Source organism: Trachinotus anak, unplaced genomic scaffold (genome assembly GCF_046630095.1).
Source record: "Trachinotus anak isolate AG129_WGS33_773 ecotype Australia unplaced genomic scaffold, CSIRO_AGI_Tana_v1 ptg000001l, whole genome shotgun sequence".
Classification (NCBI taxonomy): domain Eukaryota; kingdom Metazoa; phylum Chordata; class Actinopteri; order Carangiformes; family Carangidae; genus Trachinotus; species Trachinotus anak.
The window spans coordinates 232,667-249,394 of record NW_027273852.1 but is presented as its reverse complement, the minus strand read 5'-3'; the positions used below and the strand labels follow the sequence as shown (position 1 = coordinate 249,394).

The following is a 16,728-nucleotide window of genomic DNA, read 5'->3' as shown; positions in this document are numbered from 1 at the left end:
GGAGAGGTTGTTCGAGGAGGGGAAACCAGCCCGGACAATAACAACAGATGATACATTCAGGCATGACAAAGATAAACAAGACCTCAGTATACAAGAGAAACGAGATGTTCAATCGAAATTAATTTGTGAGATATTTGAAACTGTTTATTTTCTATATGAGAAACAGGCAGAATTTCTTATTGTCAATTATTTGTACTTTTAAATATCAGAATTTTGACATAGTTTATCATTTTGACTTTCTAAAGAATTTGACCCCTAAGTTAAAACTATGAATTAAAAAGTCATATGTATGAGTCAATTATCAAATATGGCAAAACCTCTGAGATACTGCATCATATTTGTGAGATAAAAATTAGAAATGATGAGCTAAGCCGAACTTTTCACTCGGTATCCCATGATTCCTGTGCTTAATATGACTTAGGTATGTTGTTATTTTAACTTACCATCAGTTTTGTATTTGTCAAACATTTCATCTAGTTTCTCTTTTCCTTGCAGAAGTGAACTTCAACATAATTTATTTTGCTGTGCACATGTAAAATTATCAACATCTGGCAGAGCATCTGGAGGCAATGAAAGCTCCACACTGACCTCAGCATCTAACCCGTAAAGACTGAAACTTCTCACAGAACCATGCAATTACAAATGTATAAAATATGTGTATGGATAGTTTTATAGTTTGATATTTTTAAAACATATTTCTAAACATGTTATCTTTAAGATTTTCATTGAGTTAGTTTCACTTATTGTATTTTTTCCTTTTTGCGACACAGGTTAAATCGCTGTTGGTTACTTGATGATGAAGTGTTCTAGTTTTATAAAAGCAGAATAATAACTATACAGATAAAACATTTTGTTATTTACACATTTGATTAGTGCAAAATGATTGTAAATGATAAATAAGGGTCATGTATCATTAATCAAAATTTGCCATTTGTTCTCTTTTATTACAATCATTGGGGTGAAATGGAGACACACATACAGGAGCTTTGCATAGAGTGGAAATCTGAAAAGTGGAGCCAGGTCCTGTCAGAAATGCACTAGGAAAGAAGAAAGGTGCAACTGTCTTCATCTGGATGTGAAGCAAGTAATCAGTCTTATCAGTGTTCTGCAGCAGAAAAGCCTCATTGTGAAAAATGTCAAACTGACCGAGTGATGTAAATCGTAACGTGAAGCGTTGTTGCCCATGCCAGAAATCTGCCTCTCAAGCAAACATGAGGTGATGCTCTGTAAGGATTTGGCAGAAGCCAGAAGTGGGATGTGTTTGTTAGACAGAAATAGAGAGCAGGCCTAATGGTTGACTTTGCAAGCCCCAAACCTTTGGTACATTCGGTGCAAAATATATATTTATACACACAACAGGACAGACATACATATACAGTTATATACAAAGAGACAAACAGGACCGCACACATGGTACACGTACATGTGCTCTCACGTTTCACAAAATCAAAACAGCCCTATTGGTTCATCACTGATTCATGAGCAATGTAACATAACCATCGACCTATTACTAAGATAGGCAGACGCACACGTGTTAAAGTGACAACATTTTTGAAACATGCTGCCAAGATGCTCGCCGTTACACTGTCATAGAGAAAACAAACTGTTGCATTCACACATCGTCCAATCCCAGAGCTGAACCTAAGCGACTGAAGCACCTTTTTTCCCCCCACACCTCGGTCCCATGAGCGTCGCGCTCACGGTATGACAGTGCCAGGTAAGCATAAGGCCGCATGCCTCAAGTAAGCGCCACAACCAAAGTGACACAACTCAACCGGCTCCCTCACCCCTTTTTCTGAATGGACAGCAATATCCTCATGCAAAAAAAGCTAGTAAGGACAGTGTGTTTGCACTATTTCAGCATGCAATATCGAGCTATTACACAACGCCATCTAGGGGTTTCTGCCCTGGCACGGCTCACAGAGCTGACCGGGAAGATCCCGCATGCAGTATTGGGCTGGGAGAGGGGGGGCTGGGATACGAAAGTCTGCCTCCACATCTCACATCACGTGTGGGGCTCTCTACCTCTATTCCAGTCCCTGTGGTCTAGCTCCAACAGGACTCTGTACAGTAGGTGTAATCTTGCATGCACCCCATAGAAAATGAGTGTGTGTGTGTGTGTGTGTGTGCCTGTAGGAAAGTGTGTGAGAGACAGAGTGAAAGGGTCCTTTGGGTTGTGATTGTGCACTTAAGAGTTACAGAAATGTTTTATCACATGCCAGAAGTTCTTAAGTACAATATCCATACAGCCCTGAAGGTCAGTGCATCATCATCATCATCATCATCATCACCACACCTGGTCAGGTCATTCATTCAGGACAAATCACTGCTTCTTTGACAGTAATGATAGCACACCTTGCTGCCCCCTTGTGTTGATATCTGTTAAGGGAATTTAAACCTCAGCTCCTACAGTTGATCTGAGAGACACGAGGATCTGGTCTAATTTTCCTAAGGAAATAAAACAGCTTTCCTTCTGAAATTTCACTTTATGGTCAGGAAAAATCCAAGAGGCACAAAAAAAAACAACATCCCGTCACCGCAGCCCGACTGGGTGACACCAGGTTTGTGTCTTTCAGCGAACAAAGGCCTAATCCGGTGCCAACATTGAGTGAAGCGCCTCCTCGTTCCTCAAGCAACCCCGCGTCACATTTGATTTCCTCTCCCTCCTTTCACGTCCAAACTCTGTGTTTCCTCTTCAGCCTGTGTGTGTGTGTGTGTGTGTGTGTGTGTGTGAGATTTTCCTCAGGGGCCGAACAGAGTTGCATGAGGTTCATACATTCAGTCACTGATTTTGGTACATTCATCACTTTCATTGGGTGGGAGGCGATTACATCAGTGAGAGGGACTTTGTGTGTCGTACTTATGGACGGGTGTCATCTGTCTGTGTGAGAAAGTGCATCTATTGCTCATGATTGACGTGTGGAGAGATTGAGAGACAGGAGCCCTGCGTTTCTGTCTGACTGAAGTGTGTCAGTCAATGTGTCTGTGTACTGGACTGGAGTGAGTGCATCTGTAAGAAAGTACAGGCGGAGTGAGGCTAATGCTGTAATATTGTATGGTTGTGTTGGGTTGTGTGAATCGTTGAGTGTTTGCAAAGACAAGGCTGCGTTTCTCTGATGGGTCTTAACCTTTCACGCTCATGTCAGAGCTCTGATGTCGCAGTATTGAAGGTAACAGTCCTGACTGGAACCTGCTGTCGTTTTTACAATGGGTCAATGACACTGTCCATAACTATGTTACCGATGATTTCTGACTCACTGTCCAACTTATTGAAGAATCAAAACTGCAAAGATAAGTGTGTTGTGAGTCTTAGAACAACTGTTTTGTGTTTGTTTGTTTATTTGAGTGTGTGTGTGTGTGTGTGTGTGTGTGTGTGTGTGTGTATATATGTGTGCACACCAGTGTATCTCCTGTTGTCAGACAGGCAGGGAGGACAGGTCAGTATCAAGTTAAAAGTCTAAAATGTCATATATTTCCATGCTGATAAAAAAGTTTTTGGGGGGGAAACACTGGCTTGCACCGTCAATAAAAACCAAAATGTCCCATGTCTGAGTGTGTTTTGTGCAAAGGTGATTTGTGTGTGTGTGTGTGTGTGTGTGTGTTACAGTTTATAACACTGCAGCCTCGGTGCAGGAAGGACACAGTTTAGAGGTCCAGGGAGGGAGAAGGGAGCTTTTGTGGTGTTTGAGCAGCTGTCTCTGAGGTGCAGGTTGGAGGAGGAGGAGGAGAAGGTGAGATGCTAGAAATCCAGTAACCAAGGCCATTAACTGAAGAGATAAAGCACACATGTGGCTCGATGAACAAAGGTTACCGTGAAAACAAGAAACTGTACTGTACAGCTTTTTCAACTATTCTCCAATTCTCCGCCTTTCTTCCAGGTGTTCACTGGACTGATCTCTGCCAGAAACGTGAGAGAAAAGCAGAAAACTTGAATGAATCCTGCGTGCGGAGTGTCAAAAAGCTAGCTGGAAAAAAACAGCAGAGTTATCCACGGGTGGGTAGTTGCCATTTGAGGATATTAGTTTTATTTTCCATGTCCCTCCCAAAGCGAGAAAGGAAGATTTCCAGATGGTTCTCCTGTCTTGAGTCAAACCTGGGCGTGAGCTGTTTTGAGGTTACTCCAAACCGAACGTGCTCGTTTCCTCGACAGCAGTGACCAGCTTCTCATAGAGCATGGAGAAGGAGGGGTAAGGAGGGAGGTCCAGACGATTAAAGCAAGTGTGAGCCCTGTGGAGACACATGAACATGACTCATTAGTGAGGAATCAATCTTTAAACAAAAATCTAGCATCTTCCTCGGATTATCAAAGGTCCCATATTTTACACTTTTCCCAATCCCTGATTCCCAGTAACATAAAAAGGATAGAACTTAGATCAGATGCTGCCTTATTTGTATGGGGTCAGATGTTTGAATTAGATTATAGGCTAATTTGACCAATTTACAAATGACTGGGAGAGAAATGTTTAACCACTCATAAAGAATAGAAGAATAGAATAAAGACATATCCATCCTGTTAGTGAACAGTATGAGACAGTGATCCTACCTGGGTAAGGAGGTGATTTTTCCCCACTTCTCCACACAGAATCTGCGGGGTCCATTACTGCCCCGCAGAGAGGCAAAACCCTCATAGGGAATACTCGAAGTGCCTGTCACAAACTAGAGACAGAAAGACAACAAAGGCCTTGAAAAGAATGCAAACAACACACCAAAACAATGTCATTATTCATCACTTAAAATGCAGATAAATGAGTCTTCTTAGTTCCGTATGTTATTCTGAAGAAAACAGGAATCAAACTAACATCATCTCTAAAGCACATCACCACTGTCACGTGAAGGTTTCACAGTCTGTGATTTGCAGTGCACACGTCTCTGCACCGCCTGCAGGGCCCCCGGCCTCCACACGGGGGCAGCCTGTGTGCATGCAGTCACCCATGTGCCCTACCTGCAGCAGCCTCAGCCTCTGCTCATTGTTGAATCTCTCCACAGCTGCCCAGAACCAGCGAATCACTATGTGGTTGTCATGGTAACCTGAAGGAAAGGGGGGGGGGGGGGGGGTAGAGGTTGATGATGATGGTGCATGAGTCAGATGAATAACAAATAAGATCTCCGTCCCCTGATCCTCTCTCCCACCTCCGACCCCACCATGTCTCCACGCTGATGTTTGAATGGGCTCTGCTGTTTAATGTTTAATGGCCGGAGCCGTTCTGTCCACCTCAGTCGATCCCTCTATTAAAAGAGCCTCACACTGAGCCGCGGCTGATCGTCAGTTTGAGTTCTCTTGAGTCCCTGATGCTGGCAGCTTTTCAACTGTATTGGCCAGACCCTTAAAAAGCCCTTTAATGTGATCTCTTATAAATGCTTTGGACACTGGCGCTTGCATCCGAACACTGTACACAACATGTATTACAGTAATTAAATAGCTGTAACTCCCAAAGTTTATACATACATAATACATTACAGTGAAATCTGATACTGTGATTAAATAGGAATTATTGACCTCCTGATTTTATCAGGGAAATTTCATATTCATAGAGCAACATTTTTTAAAACAACTGCCTCAATTACGTTGCTTCCAAATGATATTGAACGTCACTTTGAGTCTCTCAATTTTGTAACAAACAAGACGTGCTTGTCAGTAGTTATCTACTAATATCTATTCTTAAATACTTGTCTGAAGAAGTCTGTCACTTAAAATCTTTGTCTTTTTTTTTAATTCATTTATTTGTTTATTTTTTAAATTATTTTTCTTAATTTTTGTTAAATTTGTATCCATTTCTTTTATTTCAGAACTGCTACGTCTGATTGTTTTTTCTAATTTAAATAAATGGAAGAAGCATAAAAAAAGGAAATGGAATTATTTCTCTAAATCAAGAAACATATCTGCTGCCTGTTAAGTACACAAAAAATAACACCAATAATTACAGGGATTAATACTTTTTTTGACACTCCACATTTAAGAGTACATTTTGTAGGATGAAGTTACTCCTGAATTTCAATATATAAATAAATTATATACATAACATACATCCATAATAAACACATAACAAGATTGATTTAAATATTTCAATATCCAATTAATATCAAAATGTATCATTGGATAAACATTACATGAACATAAAATTAACAACAATTCATTATTTCCATGGTCAGGTGTCCTGCCTGCCTGTGCAGAGAGCAGCTGCACACACCTCTGGAATCGGTTGTGGTAACAGAAGGGTTGAAATTGTAGAGATGTGTTTGGATTAGCCTGTGTTTCATAAATAATCTGGCAACTTGGATTACGTCAAACAAATATATAAAAATATATGAATCCATGTGACGATTATTATAAGAATGTTTGAGGGAAGGTTCCAGGGACAAACAAACTGGGAGATTAGCTTGAAATACAGGAGAGTCCCGGGGAAAATGGGACTGTTGGCAGGTGTGCAGCCGAACAGCTGCATCCGTTTGTTAAGACTCAGCATGAAGGTGGTTATCTACATTCCTCATTTATTTTAGTTTTTCTTACATCTCGCTAGAGCTCAGGAGAACTGCTGAGAGATGACTTACCACCATTGTTCTCTAGGGCAACGCATCCAGCCCCTCACTGCTCAAAACAGAGGTTCAGTGGTTGCACACTTGCAGCTTCAAGGTGTGAATGAATGTTTCGGCTAAAGAGCCACTGTATGCAACTGACTTTGCTGGCCTCCCCACGTCGCTGTCAGCGTGCCACAAACACTTTCATCTCCATGTCCGCCTCCCTCCAGCTTTACATACCTCCTCTGTACTCTGTGTTGTTCCTCCAGTCTGCCAGGTCGATCTCCGCAGTGCCCGCTATCACCAGCTCCAGCTCCCTGGCATCAAACACAGACACCAGCCGCACGTCCACCACCTAACGAACACACACACATGCAAACCGATGAACACATGGGTAAACATACGGCGCATTTATCACAGTCCTCCCACATACATCGGGATGTTTGAGGCCCTCCAGAGCTTTGAGACAACACAGTTACAGAGAGGCAGATGGCAGAGGGATAAACATTGTTGGGGAAGAATGTTTCCATCAGTTTGTTTATAGTAAATTTGGGATTTGATTTGTTTAGCAAACCAGTGCTTATAAACTAACACATGTAACCCACAAAGACCCAGTAATCTGTCATCCTGCCAAACCAGGCATTTGAGCAGGGGTGGGGTTTGTACTACTTATTTAAAAAACAAGAAAAAAGCACCAGTCCAGATTAAAGTCCTCTCTGGGCTTTCACAGCACGTAGGTCTGTGGGCTATCAGGTGTCAAAATCCATTTTCTCTCACTTATAAACCGTAAATTGTTTTCTCTACACGCACAAGTCGAGCTGTTGTTATTCAGAGTTTGAGCGGAGCACTGCAGACAGACACACACACACACACACACACACACACACACACACACACACACACACACACACACACACACACACACAGTGCACAGAATCTAAACACACTATGTACTTAAAATTCACTGGAATAATAACAGCTACCAAGCAGATAATACTCAGTAATCTTTGCCATCTATTTTAATTTATCTATTCCCTTTCTACCTCCTATGTTTCCATGGTGACAGGTGAGCTGAATAACAAGAGTAAAACAGATATTATGTATATTATGTCCTCTGTACGGTGGCCCTGAGAGCTCAACACACTGCAACTTAAGAAAACACATAAACAGACAAAACACAAAGAAATTCAGAAAACGTCTTCATCAATTTCACAACACATGAGCTGCAAATACAGAAAAGTGTTCACAAGGGAAACAGAAGAATGATGAACATGGCTGGGACACAGTTGTTGTGCAGGGTTCATCACTCAGCAGCTCATGCGTTGTCAAACTGATGAAGATGTTTTCTGAATTTGTGTGTCGTGTCTATCTGTGTTTTCTGTGTGTGTTGCAGAGTGTTGAGCTCTCTGGGCCACCGTACCGCTGAGACACAATTCTGCTTTGTCATTTGCTCTTTTGGCTTGATCACAAGTGTTTTTATCCTTTCTAGTTGAAATGGATTATGACACTGTTCTCTTGCTCAAAGCATCATCATCCACCACTGAAAATGCCAGATGTCAGTGGGAGTGTGTGTGTGTGTGTGTGTGTTCTGGGTTTTTACTGATCAAAAAGCAGGAAATCTCGGCACCTGATGCAGGGATGCAACCACACTGCATCACTGATATTGATCATCAGTCCTGTCACACAGTAATGGTTCTCTGTCTGTGATCTGAAGCCATAAAATCCCAGATATTTAAGAGAAGCTCACAACCTCAGTAACAAGATGCTGTACCTCATAAAAGCCTCGGACCAGGCTCTCCGTCTGCTGAGCCACTCCTCTCTCGATACGCCACTTGACCATTCGCTCAATGTACTCCTTCTTGTTCTTCTCTGACACGGGTATACCAGCCCCGCCCGGCTTCAGCTCTCTCTCTGTAATCTGCAGAGCCCCACACACACACACACACACACACACACACACATAGGCAGGCAGGGATCCTTGAGTTTCAACTAATTTCACAAATACGAGATGAATTATTTTAACCAGTCGCTAGTTTACCTGTCCAAACACCTCCTCGTTGACAGTGAAGGTGAGGTCCAGCATGTCCTCGATGTCGTTGTCCTTCATCCACTGAAGGCTCTGGTGGAACTCCTCGTCCAGGAACTCCAGGTCGCTCAGGTCACACGGGCTGCAGGAGCGCAGACAGAAGTCACACGGAGCTTACAGAAGGGTCAGCGATGTATTGACAGGTTGTTGAACTCATAAACCATGGCTCGTTGTAAGAAGTGAGGTCGGAGGTCAATGACCTGATGTATACCAGCATAAGATAGCTTTCCCCTGATGTAGCTCAAGTAGAGGTAAAATATGACACACTGCATGAAACATTTGTTTAAATCTATTATTTAGTATCAAGATAAACCTCTTGACATGGTTTATATTCTCACAGAGACACACTGATAATAAAGAAAAGTAGAAGCCAAAGCACTTTCAGCATTTTACTCAAGCCAGTTATATGACAGTAACAGCACACTTTGAACATCAGTGTCTTTATTTTGACCAACATATCTCTGAATTTCAGACTGTTGTTGCTTGGTTTTTTACTCCCTTTATTTACAAACTTATTACATTGTCACTACATGTTTTAGCTGAAATTACAATGATCTGGATTGACTTTTATGTCAGAAAGTTTTTAACACACAGCAAATGTGTGTGATGTGTACATATATTCCTCTTCTCATTCTTCTTCTTCTTCTTATTATTATTATTATGTTATTGGGTGATGTAAACCCAAAGTATAAAGTTGCTATGGAGACAATGAGTTAGCTGTTTATAGCTGTATTTTAATCTTATATTTCTTTAGGTTTTTGGTAAATCTGCATCATGAAAATTATGTATGTACAGACAACAATGACCTGGATTACTTTCACACTGAAAGAACTAAAAATGCTGATTATGAGTCAACATATGAGGAGTGTTTCTTATGTTGCACCATTACAGCAAATCAAAAATTCAAGGCGTCTCATAGCATAATTTTCTGAACATTTCCCTGTAATGCAGCATGAAATATTTGATGTATTTGTAAACGATGTGTACACCTCTGTATGTTTGATAAATCCTATTGGTGATTGTTGCTTGACAAGAGCTTCGGCCAAAAGGTTATAATACGTATAATACGTAAGCAGAACTATGTCTTCGGGGCAGATTGGAGTCTACAGTGAGTCACTATCGGAAAGTGACAAGACGGGCCGGGGCTAGCTGGTTAGCATACTTACTTCAGTAGAAGAAAAGAGGTGATAAGGACAAGAATTAACATTGGCGTTGCTTTCCACATCTGGTGACAGCTGTGATGTTTGATGCTGAAGTCACAACATTTCTTCTAGACTGGTAAGTAAACAGCTGTTAATGCTAACGCTGGCTATGTGGCAATAGCAAAAACTTACAAAAAGCTCCTTTAAGAACCCTTATTATTACATAAACATCTGTCTTCTAACCCCAACCCTTAATGCAGACATTTGGCAGGATTTAAATGGTTTGGACAAAGCTATTAATAAGGATGCAGCTCCAGCTGAGAGGAAACTGAGCCATGCGGGCTGAGAGAATCTGATATTCTCAGGTCTAACACTTAGCGAGGGGGATCTAATTGGAAATGCTGGGGCCCAGCAGGTTATATGGAGTCAGAGGGAAACAGGCTGCGGGACTCACATGCGAAGAAGCCCCTTGTAGAAGGGTCGGGTAAAGAAGGCATCCAGCAGGTACTGATGGACGAGAGCCAGCCCCAGGATACGCCCACTGAAGCGAAACCTGGACACAGCACAAGAAACACAGGTGAATCCAGGCACCAGCACCACAGCTGGATTGATTAGTGTCTTCAAATCCCTTTTCAGATCAAGTGATGTGGCCTGTTTGGAGAACCAGATGCAGGTGGTTTATTCCTTTTAGATCTTAAACTTGTTTAAGTTCTTGTTTCCTTCACGGCCTTATTTAACCACGTTATCTTCTTCATCCAGCCTACGACATTATGATTTTTCGGTCTACTTGTCTGCCCCTCCATTCATCAGTCTGATCATCCATCTCTCCAATCATCCATCCATCCTTCGTCCATTTAATCACTGTCACTAAGACAAAATTGACTGGTGAGCCTCAGACAGATGATCCAAATTTCCACACAGCACCCCGCAAATTGCTTCTATTTTGGGACCAGCAGCCAGAGCAGACAGAACAAAGACTTTACAGTTAGCAGGGCAGCAAGTGTCGCTTCAACAAACATACGACAAACGGACAGACAGACATTCTGTAGATACAGTACACAGACACATAAGGAGACCTCACCACTCATGGTGGTTGTCTACAAAGGCAGACATGGGGCTGATCTGGACAGTGTACGTGTCGTTGGCTGAATATTCAAACAGGCCGTAGTATGGGTTGAACAGTTCTCTGGACACCAGGAAGAAAAACTCTCTGGAGGGTCCACTGTAGTCCAGTCTGCAAAACAAATATCGTAAAACACAGTGTATACATGTCAGCAGGAAACGTGGATCAATGAATGTTCCTCAGTCACACAAAACACTTAAAGGGAAAACGTATATTATATACTGTATATTAGACTTTGGTGTAGACAGTCTAAAGTCTGGAGAGCTGGTGGTTATGTCAGCAAAGAAACAAACCGACAATCATCAGCTCTTGTGCATTTGCAACAAGAAAAGGACACAAGATTATACAGTGAACTGACAGCAGAGGATTTATTGTCAGTCACTCCCCCATCTATAAAAACACGACATAAAACATAGCGTAGATGCTGTCAATCATCTTTGTGAGGATCTTATTGATATTAAAATGTTGTGTGTGTTTTTTTCCACCCACTTACTCCAGCTGCTTATTCACCAGAGGACTGTGGATTCACTGGGGTGTTACCACGTGTGTGTGTGTAATTATAAGTTGTGAAGCTCAGGATAAGAATGAACGCTCAGTAAAACTCACCTGGATCGATTACAGTTAGCAAATAAACACATTTCACACCTGCACTGTCTTCAGCGGGACGAGGGAACGAACAGGGAGTGAAATGTAATTTTCTCACCCATCCTCGCCCACGAAGCTGACATAAAGTTTACTCCTCTGGAGGTCTTTACGGGAGTAACACATGATCTGGTTGAAGGCGTCCTCCAGGAGGTGGTCCCTGCGTATGATCAGCCTGGGAGCAAACACACAGAGAAATATGCAAACAGTATTATACACACCAAATAGAATTAGACCTGATGTGAGCAATGGCGGCTTTTTATGTTGACATTTTACTTTGTATAAACTCATACAGTATTAGTTTAATTAGTTAATTTAATTCTTTTGAACTTTACAACAAGGCTGAAGAGAACACTACAGTTTTTGGGTTTGAAGTTATGGCTGTGTTAACACTGGAAGAGTTGATGCTATGTTATGTATTAACATTTAAACACTGCTGACAGATGAAACATAAACAAGAAGGCTGCCAGTAATCTAGATGTTTCTTAATGTCAACAAATCTCATCAAAAGACAGTATGGTCAGGATATACAGTTTTAAAAAACATACAGTTCATTTTTTTCTAAAGTTCTGTAATTTCCGATAAAAGCTGAACACTGTAGTTTTTAGCAAACATTACTCAAACAGGGATAAACAGTGCATTTGTTGGGGACTATTTTTAGCTGCGGATTAATTTGCATTTGGTGCTCTAGTGAGTATTTACAGCACGATGGCGCGTGTGGGACTGACTCAAAATAAACAACACTATGTGTGTTCATTATAATGAAGGAACATGTCAGTCAGTGCAACAGTGTGGTTCCCTGATGTGTTTTAATAGTTTTGAAAACAATGGAGCTCTGAGGCTCAGAGGAATAAGATACATTATCAGGCTTTGGAAACACACAATAATTGTCAGTCGGATGAATTTATTGTTTGTTTGTGTCTTTTCTATGGGATTTGTTGACACATCCTTAAACACTGTAAAGCCCAATTACCAATCTCCAAGATATTCACAAGATATTCATACTTAGTAGATATTCATACAACTAGACTTAATTTTTGCAGAAATAATGATTTTTAATCCCTTCAGACAAACTAATCTCCCCTTAGTATTTTAATGACAGAACAGCTACTCTCCTGCTTCCCAACCCACTACTGAACAGACACCACTTCCTTCCTTGTCTTCCTGTTTCCATTTACACCACAGTTTAACAGTAAACAAAGAAATTGAATTAACTGGCCAAAAGAATTATTGCTATTTTTATAATTTTTATATAAACCAGTGCTAAATAAGAGATACACCAATACACCGATCTCTTTAAACCTCAGTATTCAAACATACTTGACTTTCCCTGGTCCTTGGCCATAACCCTTAGTCTCCAGCTTTCGATAGAAGTTCCTCAGTTTAGCCTCAAAATCGCGCTTATAGGGAGCAGGAGCGCGGGCGTTGGCTCGCTGGGTGCCTGAGGTATAAGTGAGAGAGAGAGAAAGAAGACAGACCGACAGAAAGACACAGAGGGAAAGAGAAAGGGCGGAGAAATAATCAGGCAGTAGGTACAACAGAGACGTTAACGGACAATAAAAAGACGGGAGAGATACAGGGAGAATGAGATAAAATTAAATTTTAATGATCCCAAGCAGAAATTGGGTAAAGCCTGAATGTGCGAGGAATCCTGCACTGTATGCAGGTTAATCCTGGATTGTTATTTTCCATCAGTGTTACTCATTCATTCATTTCAGAGACAAAATACAGAGACAGAGAACCTGTTTTTCCAGCTCTGAGCTTCACCGTGAATGTCTGGAAATGTGTGAACATCAGAGATTTGGTGGAACAGTTTAAGGTTAGAGGAAGGCTCAGTATAAAGAGGTGAAGAGCGTACACAGAAGGTCAGACAGAAGAAGATAAACAGTGACAGAAGAGCTGAAGGAAAGAAGTCTGTATCAGTGTGTGTGTTTGTATTTGAAATAGAGATAAGGAGACTAGATGAGGACAAGTCAACTGCAGTTCAATTAATGACTCATCTGAAGTGGCCACATACTTCATCAGCGGTGCTTGTTCGATGGTCAACAGCTTTGGTAATTCCCCTCCCCCACACATTTCCAAGGTCTAAAGATGGTTGAGTTTTAGCTGACAATTTGTTTAAAGGGGTTATTTGTAAGTTTTCTCTCCTGCCAAACATGGTTTCTTGTCGGGAGCGAGTGGTGGTGGTTGTCGCTTCACAAGAGCTTCAGCCATCATCGTCTTTATGATATCAGAGGTAGAAGATATGTCTTTTCGGCTGTGCTGCATGTTCAGGGCAGATTGGAGGCTACAGTGAGTTGCAGGTGATCAAGTGATTTTTGTGATCAGGTGATCAACAAAAAGGAAGCAGGGTTTGAATTTCTCTCTTTGATCATTCTTCACATTTTGTGGCACTTTTCAGATGAATAACTGAACCCAACACTATGAAAGACATTTAGTAAAGACTGTCTGAAAACATGCACCATTATCACTGTACGTAATCAATATTGTGACAGTCCCATCTCTACGACTGCTGGCTTGACTTGACTTCCAGCATGGTCAGACAGAAACCTTGTCCGATGTCATTCTTTTCCATCATAACCCGACTCTAACCTTCAACAACTAACTATTCCTGTCAAGCTACTAATGTGCTTTTATTCATTTGAGTGTGCACTATGTTTTATCTGAGCCTGACATCAAGCTATGCCATATATGGAACTGTGAAATTGCCTTTTCTATTTAATCAGACAATGTAAACGAAATCCCATGCTGAAAGGTGTAGAATTTCATAACAGGTAAGAATTTAATAAAGAGAAAATGTGTTAATAAAGCTGCTGCAGATGGGGTGATGCAGACAGAGTGAGACAGAGACTTACCAGGGGAACTCTGAGGAGAGGAGATGCAGTAACCTGGGTGGAGTAATGGTGGCACATATGACATCACCTCCTCCTCAAATAAGCTGGAGACAACAGTGCAGCATTAGTGTAGGTGGTTAAAACGGGATTTAGGACGTGAACTGGGAGTGGTGGGGCCCACTTGTTCTAATTTTCACAAGTAGCCTTTAATCAGTCGCCCACACCCACACACAAACACACACAGGACTCACCTCAGCAGTATGACGAGGTCAGCGTCACTAGAGAGACGAGCCAGCCCATTGACTCCCTCACTGCGAATAAACTGCACCTTCTCCCTGCAAACACGAACACACACACAAACACAAACATCAGGGGGTAAACTGGCACAATCCATCAGGATTAAAGGTTAACTGTGTGTTGAGGATGACTGATGATGATGATAATGGAGGTGCTGGAGATGAGCAAGGCTGGAGACGAAGAGGGGCGTGGGGGTGGAGTGAGAAGAGACGCAATGAAAGAGAGGAAACAATGAGAGGAAGGGAGACATACTTGAGCGAGTGGTTTCTGGCAAGCTCGGGTTGCCTTTCCTGCAGTATCTCAAAGATGTTGGGTTGCCGTAGAAACGCCACTATTTTATCATTGTAGGCTGGAGGGATAAGATGAGACAATTAGGGATGTGCGTTCTGTGTCTTGTGTGTGTTCACACTTGTATCTATGCATGTGTAGATGCAGTTCTGCCCCACTCACCCACAGGCACCATGTCGTGGTACTGACTCCGACTGGAGCCGCTGAAGGTGCTGGAGGGGCGGGGCATGACGGACGGGGTGGTTTGGCGAGAGTCGTCCACGACCTGTGTCAAAAGGAAGCACTACAGTTCAGGTCGCATCCTAGTTCTGACACCGATCCGCCTGTCTGTCATCACCAAAAACTGACCGCATCTCTACCACTATCACTGTTGGATACCTGTTAGTTTGCATGTTCCCGCCCACTAACAATAAATCTTTTAGTCTTTACACTTCTGCAAACCGTTTTTCAAAATATACCAGGAGGGTTAGGGTGTGACACGAATCTTTCACTTCACTTCTTCTCTTCAAAGTGGGCTCTGTAAACATGGCATCGTTGTGTGAGCCTTCAGTTGACTCCAGGTGATGGGTAGTCTCTCACCTCCCCGGCGCTGTGGCTGCGCTGGCGGCTCAGATGCTGCCGGTGGGCCAGCAGCCCGGTTGAGCGAGAACTCTGGAGGGGCAGCCGCGGGTCAATGAAGGTCGTGGAGCGACAGTTGTGATCCACAAAGAAGGGCTGGAGAGTGAGATGCAAATACCGACAGTCATGCACGGATAAACTCACAGAAACATATCTTCACATGTTCTGCACTGAAAATAAGGACTATTTTTAAAAAAGCCGCGCTGGACAACTGAGCAGAGATTATAATGACAGGATGCACATGGTGTTATCCTAGGTCAGGGGTCTCACACACACACACACACACACACCTTCCCAGTATGGTCGTGCTTCATCTCCCAGCCTCGGGGAAGCTCCAGCTGCTTGTTGGAGAACATGTTGAGGAAGGAGACGAGGTCGCGGTTGTGCTGGTAGCGCTCGAAGTAATGAGCGTCCCGGCGCACCTTACTGATCATGTGCTTCAGGCAGGTGTTGCTCGTAAACATGCGGTAGGCACTCTGTGTAGAGAGGGCGGAGCAGCGAGGTCATTACAGTGAGACAGAAGACAGACGAGACAACGGCTCTGGAATCAGTTTGAAGAGTCCAAAGAGTCCAAAATATGCTTTTTATAATGATGAAAAAGAAAGATGGAGGCAAAGTCATCTTATAATAAATTATTTATCTCTAAGAAATGATTGCATTCACTGACCATCACTCATGTTTAACTCATTAACCAGATTCGTAACTTGTACTGAACAACAGTATATACAGTCATACACTGTAATACAGTGCTGGATTGTAGCACTACACAGTGAACTCAGTGGCTCATTCAGTTACTATGTCTGAGTTCAATAACTGTGACGAGAACTGAGCCAAACCACTGAGTAGAGAGTGCTGTTCACATGCAGCTAGATCTATGTAGAAGAACTGCAGGGTCAAAGGTGACAGAAGAGATGAAGCACGTTAGACTGACAGGGTTTGAATGCAGCACGGTGAAGAAGTCGGGGCTGCACAGGAACTTGGCGCTGGGCGACTGGAGCAGCAGAGAGAGGCGCGAGCGACCGCTGGCGTGAGTGACGGCACTTTCTCGCCGGTATTCTGCAACAGAATCAACATGGACTAGTCACTCTTTGAAACAGGGAGACACTCAGGTGTGCAGGTCATTTCATAACATAAGGCTTTGTTTTGATACAGTATAATAAGACTGTGGCACAAACAATTGCA

General features: G+C 42.4%; 1 protein-coding gene across 5 annotated transcripts in view; it reads right to left on the bottom strand.

Moving 5' to 3' along the window:
* Window positions 1-917: 917 nt before the first annotated feature.
* The window catches only part of hecw2a (HECT, C2 and WW domain containing E3 ubiquitin protein ligase 2a), a 40,700-nt gene continuing 24,889 nt past the window's right edge, over window positions 918-16,728 (bottom strand). For 4 of the 5 annotated variants that reach the window (XM_071478134.1, XM_071478047.1, XM_071478309.1 and 1 more), the window contains 17 exons: window positions 16,478-16,602; window positions 15,837-16,022; window positions 15,508-15,642; window positions 15,091-15,211; window positions 14,893-14,989; window positions 14,595-14,678; window positions 14,365-14,447; window positions 12,830-12,950; window positions 11,571-11,684; window positions 10,826-10,978; window positions 10,199-10,297; window positions 8,555-8,684; window positions 8,288-8,434; window positions 6,757-6,871; window positions 4,943-5,028; window positions 4,544-4,656; window positions 918-4,227 (listed from right to left, as the gene is read on the bottom strand). In XM_071478134.1, coding sequence (XP_071334235.1) covers window positions 4,116-4,227; window positions 4,544-4,656; window positions 4,943-5,028; window positions 6,757-6,871; window positions 8,288-8,434; window positions 8,555-8,684; window positions 10,199-10,297; window positions 10,826-10,978; window positions 11,571-11,684; window positions 12,830-12,950; window positions 14,365-14,447; window positions 14,595-14,678; window positions 14,893-14,989; window positions 15,091-15,211; window positions 15,508-15,642; window positions 15,837-16,022; window positions 16,478-16,602 — 2,021 coding nt within the window. In that variant the 3' untranslated portion in view covers window positions 918-4,115. The remainder of the gene's footprint in view (window positions 4,228-4,543; window positions 4,657-4,942; window positions 5,029-6,756; window positions 6,872-8,287; window positions 8,435-8,554; window positions 8,685-10,198; window positions 10,298-10,825; window positions 10,979-11,570; window positions 11,685-12,829; window positions 12,951-14,364; window positions 14,448-14,594; window positions 14,679-14,892; window positions 14,990-15,090; window positions 15,212-15,507; window positions 15,643-15,836; window positions 16,023-16,477; window positions 16,603-16,728) is intronic. The other variant, XM_071478394.1, reaches the window with a different exon arrangement.